This window comes from Giraffa tippelskirchi, chromosome 2, assembly GCF_054371585.1.
Source record: "Giraffa tippelskirchi isolate mGirTip1 chromosome 2, T2T-mGirTip1v1.2.pri, whole genome shotgun sequence".
Classification (NCBI taxonomy): Eukaryota; Metazoa; Chordata; class Mammalia; order Artiodactyla; family Giraffidae; genus Giraffa; species Giraffa tippelskirchi.
Genome location: NC_137276.1, coordinates 121,524,038 through 121,531,188, shown reverse-complemented (window position 1 = coordinate 121,531,188; position 7,151 = coordinate 121,524,038). Strand labels below are relative to the sequence as shown.

At 40.4% G+C, this 7,151-nt stretch overlaps 1 protein-coding gene and 1 pseudogene across 1 annotated transcript; both read right to left on the bottom strand.

The window, feature by feature from the left end:
* Positions 1-364: 364 nt before the first annotated feature.
* LOC145538459 (C1GALT1-specific chaperone 1-like) lies at positions 365-1,589 on the bottom strand. The gene has a single exon (XM_081570515.1). The coding sequence runs from the start codon at positions 1,563-1,565 to the stop codon at positions 633-635; it is 933 nt and encodes a 310-aa protein (XP_081426641.1). The 5' UTR covers positions 1,566-1,589; the 3' UTR covers positions 365-632.
* A 4,940-nt stretch (positions 1,590-6,529) lies between these two features.
* On the bottom strand, positions 6,530-7,151 carry LOC145539584 (large ribosomal subunit protein eL20 pseudogene; annotated as a pseudogene).

Genomic DNA, 7,151 nt, shown 5'->3' with positions numbered 1-7,151 from the left:
TCCTCTGCAGAAGGGAAAAGCTATCCACTCCAGTATTCTGGGGCTTCCCTAGTGGCTCACATGATAAAAGAATCCACCTGCAATGCCTGAGACCTGGGTTCGACCCCTGGGTTGGGAAGATCCCTTGGAGGAGAGCATAGCAACCCACTCCAATATTCTTGCCTGGAGAATCCCCATGGACAGAAGTGCCTGGAGGGCTACAGCCCATGGGGTCGCAAAGAGTCAGACACAACTGAGCAACTAAGCACAGCACATATACCAATATAGCCAATCAGCAAAAATATGTGCCACAGATTTCTAATATTGATAATTTAGAATTTATCACATAAATTATAATATATTTACCACATAAATTAATACATTATTTATAAGTATATCCTTTATTTGTAAAATTATCATTCTTAAAACATTTCTTCCCAACACATAAAATTTTCATACATTTCAAGAAAAAACCTCACCCTATTTGAAAATGTACTACTAAACTTCAATGTGCAAATGAACCAGTGTCACCAAGCTGAAAAAAGGGAAAAAAAACAAGGAAACATACTGCTGTGTTGGGTATATAGTTTTACCACAAATAATGACAACATGTGTCTTACACGGTGATAATATACATATTCTTGTTTCACTTCTCAGTCATTGTCAGAACCATCCGCAGGTAGGAAAACCAACACATCATTGAAAACACGCCCAAATGCTCTTAGATGATATACCCCATACATCATCACATACATCTGATTACACGTCAGTCCATTAAAAGTAATAGCCATATCTGAACATCCTTCCACCACCTGGTTGGGATGATTAGTCATTGCCTCTTTAATAAAAATCTTAACAGATTTGGTATTAAACACATCTTTTCCTTTAGAATCTTCTGCATTTTCTGCAAACACTCCAGCATATTTCAGGCAGACTGCAAGCTGCAAGCTGCTCCTTCCCTTTTCAGGACACTTTTCAGGAATACTGAGAAGGCTGTTAAGTCTTTTAATTGATTCTATACTTAAGACAATTCCTCCTCCCACACTCACATATTCAAGATCTCCAGATTTTGTAGTGTGGCCTAGATAGAAAGGTTGTGACGAATTCTTTTTTAGCAGAAAGTACTTTAAGTTTTCAATAATAGCAAACGTAGTGGGGTGTGCAAGGAAGAACCAGTTGTATTGATCTCTATATTTATCAAAGGCATATTTGTAAGCTTTTCTCATCATTAACCACATGTCATTAGTTTTCGTGTTAACTGACTCAAACCCTTTAACATTTTCAGAACTGAAGAACTCTGCTTTGTCGCAGTGTTTGGTCCACGTCTCCTTCACTGCAGCCCAGAGACGCACATCCTTCGGTTTTACAAGGATGATACAGTATACCCGAAAGCTTTTACTGAGTTCCGTGCGTTCATCCTCTGAAATTTTCAAGATATCTTCATTAGGAGCTTGTAGGTGGTGATGCTCATGGTGGTGCATTCTCTTTCCATAATCAGTCCTAATATGTCCTAGCATAGTCATCAAGACACAAAAAATGCTTCCGAGCAGTACACCCTTCAAAAACAAACTGCCTTCAGAAAGCATTTTCCCCTACGTCCGGTACGGTTCAAAGGCCGAAAGCGCAAGCGCACTAGGCTTTCCTCTCACTTTCGAGTGCCGCTCCGTTAGGTTCTAGGTTGCTCTAGATGCAGGCGGTGTCCTCTCGTTGGTTTGGCTAAAGGCGGAGGAGGACAAGGAAGCAGCCTGCGGGCCGCAGGACGGGGGCAAAGGAGCCCTGGGCAGGCAGGCTGAGCCACCCTCTGTATATAAAAGAAAGAGTTTCCACTTAGAGCTTGGATCATATCTAATTAGGATAATGTATTTCACTATGACTGGGTCTAACAAGCCAGGATGGTTAAACCCTGCCCACTGGTCCACCCTAGAACCCTAAAAAAGATTTTACACTGAACAATAAACAATAAAACTCATATTAACCAATCAAAAACAGATTTCTCGATTCATGTAACCCTATCCAGGGTGCAAATTTCAAACCATAATTAACATAACAGTAAGATATATTCTCTTCCTAACAGAATTATTGGAATTTTCTTCTTGGTGTTGTAGCAAGTGTTTTTTTGTTCTGTTTTGTTTTGTTTTGTTTTTACCTAACAAGTAAATAAGTTCAGTACTTGTTTACTTAATCACTGCTACATTTACACATTATTGATTTGGTGTTTTCTTTATGTTTTGTGTTAAGTTGAATTAACCTTGGGCTTCCTTGTTGGCTCAGTGGTAAAGAATTCGCCTCCGAAGCAGGAGACATGGGTTCAGTGCCTGGGTTGGGAAGATCTACTAGAGGAGGAAAAGGCAATCTATTCCAGTACTCTTGGCGGAGAAATCTGAGGGACAGAGGAGTCTGGTTGGCAGTCCACGAGGTGGCAAAAGAGTCAGTCAGACACAACTTTGGGATTAAATGAACAATTTTGAATTAACCTTAACACTTTAAAGAGGTTCATTAATTCTTACTTAATCTTAGCCTTGAAACTGTGAATTCCTATAAGTGAAGTCTGCTACTAAATTAAACCTGAAAAATTATAGTGGTTGCATTCAAAATGTTTAATGAATAGTAACCATTTTCCTCTTATGGCAGGGAAAAATGCGAACCCTAAAAAAAAAAAAAACCAACCCTATTCTATTTGCTGAAAATGATTTCTCATTGAGTACTCACACAGCTTTGGGTACGTTATTACCCATGAAGGCATAAGTGTGAAAATAAAAGGTCAATAAATGCATTTCCTACTTGCAAAATTCTCCAAGCCAGGCTTCAGCAATACGTGAACTGTGAACTCCCAGATGTTCAAGCTGGTTTTAGAAAAGGCAGAGGAACCAGAGATCAAATTGCCAACATCCGCTGGATCATCGAAAATGCAAGACAGTTCCAGAAAAACATCTATTTCTGCTTTCTTGACTATGCCAAAGCCTTTGATTGTGTGGATCACAATAAACTGTGGAAAATCCTGAAAGAGATGGGAATACCAGACCACCTGACCTGCCTCTTGAGAAACCTGTATGCAGGTCAGGAAGGAACAGTTAGAACTGGACATGGAACAACAGACTGGTTCCAAATAGGAAAAGGAGTACATCAAGGCTGTATATTGTCACCCTGCTTATTTAACTTCTATGCAGAGTACATCATGAGAAATGCTGGGCTGGAGAAAGCACAAGCTGGAATCAAGATTGCTGGGAGAAATAACAATAACCTCAGATATGCAGATGACACCACATTTATGGCAGAAAGCAAAGAAGAACTAAAGAGCCTCTTGATGAAAGTGAAAGAGGAGTGTGAAAAAGTTGGCTTAAAGCTCAACATTCAGAAAACTATTGCATCTGGTCCCATCATTTCATGGGAAGTAGATGGGGAAACAGTGCAAACAGTGTCAGACTTGATTTTTGGGGGCTCCAAAATCACTGCAGATGGTGATTGCAGCCATGAAATTAAAAGATGCTTACTCCTTGGAAGAAAGGTTACGACCAACCTAGATAGCATATTTAAAAGCAGAGAGATTACCTTGCCAACAAAGGTCTAGTTAAGGCTATGGTTTTTCCAGTAGTCAAGTATGGACGTGAGAGTTGGATGGTGAAGAAAACTGAGCGCTGAAGAATTGATGCTTTTGAACTGTGGTGTTGGAAAAGACTCTTGAGAGTCCCTTGGACTGCAAGGAGATCCAACCAGTCCATCCTAAAGAAGATCAGTCCTGGGTGTTCATTGGAAGGACTGATGTTGAAGCTGAAACTCCAATGCTTTGGCCACCTGATGTGAGGAGCTGACTCATTAGAAAAGACCCTGATGCTGGGAAAGATTGAGGGCAGGAGGAGAAGGGGACAACAGAGGATGAGATGTTGGATGGCATCACCGACTCAATGGACATGAGTTTGGGTAAGCTCCAGTATTTGATGATGGACAGGGAGGCCTGGAGTGCTGCAGTCCATGGGGTTGCACAGTTGGACACAACTGAGCGACTGAACTGAACTGAACTTTCAAAACAGTTTCTACAGGTAGAATACGACCACTGGTTATGAATCTGAACAAACTCCAGAGAACTGGCTCTGGGGAAGCATCCCTCTGACTTCAGGAGAAACAAGTCTCACATTAAGACTTCTGTCCTTTGCTCTCTACAACAAACATGACTAAAGAGATGAAGAATTGGAATATATCAAACCCACCAACTGTAAAATTACAATGGTGTTTAGAATTGAAACTAGGAGAAGTCTATGATGAGAAGGGCCTGGACACAAGGTTTAGGAGATATGATGATAAACAAAATCTCCTAGCTTTAAACTACCTCACAAATAGAGGGAGAGGGAAAGAGTAATTTTATGAGGCTAAATTACAGAAGTAGGTATGTAGAGATGAAAGGGACGATCTATATAGTTAAAGTCAAGTGTAGGTGTCTAGAAACTTTCAAAACCAGAAGGACATCATATAGTTAAAGCTTGTTCTCTCAAATTTGGAATAAACCATTGTGGTAGGTAGACAAATGACCCCCCACAGATGTTCACATCCTACATGGAAAGTGAGAATTAAGGTTAAGGATGGAATTAAGGTTGCTAATAAGCTCACCTAAAATAGGGAGATTATTCTGGAATATCTTGAATCACAAAGTCTCTAAAAGATGAAAGGCAGAGGCAAAAGAATCATTATCAGAGTGATGCAATATGAACAAATCTTGACTGGATTGGCTCAGATGATGGAAAGGGGCCACAATCCAAGAACACAGGCAGCTTATAGAAACTGGAAAAGGCAAGAAAACAAATTCTCCCCTGGGAACTCCTGTAAGGAATGCAGCTATGCCAACACTGATTTTAACCCAGTGAGACCCATTTCAGATTTCTGACCTACAGAACTATAAGAGAATAAATCTGTGCTATTTTAAGACACTAAGTTTGTGGTAATTTGTTAAGACAATCACAAATACACCCACCAGCAGATATAACAGCAACTAGGTTATAACTAATAAATCCATCTACAATTATAAAACATTACCATCATAATGTGTTCTCATTTCTACCCTAAGAACAACCCTAAGAAAGTAAGAAAGATGTGAAAATACATGTGACATGATGACTGATTTATTCTAATCAGATCATGGGTGTTTGCCTGGCGCAGAGTAAATCACTCAGGAGCTGTTATTTATTCCTATTGGAAATATGGTTATTTATTATGTGCTTAGTCACTAAGTTATGTCCTACTCTTTGTGGCCCCATGGACAGGGATTTTCCAGACCAGAATACTGGAGTAGATTGCCTTTTCCTTCTCCAGAGGATCTTCTTGACCCAGGGATCGAACCCTCAGCTCCTGCGTCTCCTGCATCAGCGGCTGGATTCTTAACCGTTGAGCCACCTAGGAAGCCCCATTTATTATAATGACATTAAAAAAATAAGAAACTTGGGATTATGGGGGCAATTCATGAGGTCTTAGGAGATAATCAGTGGGGGGACTTCAAATCTCCAGAAAGCAGTCTAAGGGCATAAGAGCTGGAGAACCAGCTGGGGCGAGAACCAACAGAGAATGCACAAAAATTCTGTTCCACTTTACGCTTGGACCCTAATGTGTGTCTGGAAAAATCTTCTCTTATTCTGGCAATAACATATGTCCTTCTTGTCATTAGTGTTAAATTTAAGGGGAGAACTAGTTAGTTGTCCGAAATGAAGAAGCAATGAAATTGACCCCATCCTCTTCTAAACCATCTCCCAGGAGCTGTCAACAGCGTTGTTCTGTGGACAGATTTTACCTTTATCTTGTGTTACTCAATGAAGTGAGAGAAGAATAAGACTTTCAGAAGCTGGATCCTCAGTGTCACTTTTTGACTTTTGACAATAGGTATTTTTGATGATTTTGCAGTTTTTATCATTTGGAGCCTGATATTTACCTAGGTCCTCACTCCATCACTCCATAATTTTTCTCCTTCACTTTAAAACATTTTTTTCCTTAATTTTGGAGTTTTAGATTTAGAAAAATGCAATTATTGAGAGTTCTCATATACTCCACACCCAGTTATCCCTTTTAACAGCTTCTGTTAATCTGATACATTTGTTAAAAAAAAAATTAAGGAACAAATGTTGAAACACTATTATTAACTAAAGTTCATACTTTATTCAAATTTTCTTATTTTTCACCTAATACTTATTTTTTTCCCCAGGATCCTACACAGGATTCCACCTTCTATTTTCTAGTAATGTCTCCCTAGGCTTTTCTGGGCTGTGACAGTTTTTCAGACTTTCCTTGTTTTTTATAACCTTGACAGTTTTAAGAAATATTGCTCGGGTATTTTGAAGTATGTCCCTCAGTTAATATTTTATGGTGTCTGACAGAGGGCAGTCTAAGGGTACTAGCACTTATGGTGCTGAGAAGAGAAATGAAGAGACAGCTAGAAAAGATGCAAAAATTTTGTCCCTCTTGGTAATTCTCTAGACTCAAGTCTCATGTCTGTAGAGATCTTTTATTCTGGTAATGATGCATGTCCCTACAAACACCATTCTTAGAAACCAAGGGAAGAAAGATTACATGCCTAACTTATAGAAGGTTTAAAACTGATCCCACCCTCTCCCAGACCCAAGAAAGGTAGACAACTCCTTGTCAGCGAAGCTTCCAGCTTTTTTTTTCCAGTTTTCCCACTGAATTTTACTTCGGCAGACCCAGGGACAGAGAGGGCCTGCACCAAAAAGAAGGTGCTGGGCCTCTTGGTGGTGAAGCATGGCTTGTGTTGGCGATGGAGGACCGGGTGGGGCAGAGGGAACTTGATTTTGGAGTCCTGAAACTGCTTGATCTGTGGTCAGCAGCACTTGCTGGCTGTGATCTCCTCCACCTTCATGATCTGGATTGAGTGGGTCCCAGTACTCCAGGTCCCAGTACTCCCAGTACTCCCCGCTGCTGTGGGAGTCATAATGAAGCCAGACACCTAAGTTCTTCACCCGTAGTGGAGATTTGTCGAACACCTGTCCACAATTTCCCCCAGGACTTCACCTTTTTCAGCTGAGACGTGAGACACAAAGTACCAGAAGCTGGACTAGCCAACAACATGATTAGGTGCAAAAATTCTCATGTGATAAAGGGGCATGCCGTAAGGCATTTAGGGGTAAGAAAGCAGCACCCACCACCTTATACTCTCAAAGTGTCCCTGAGGCCTTCAT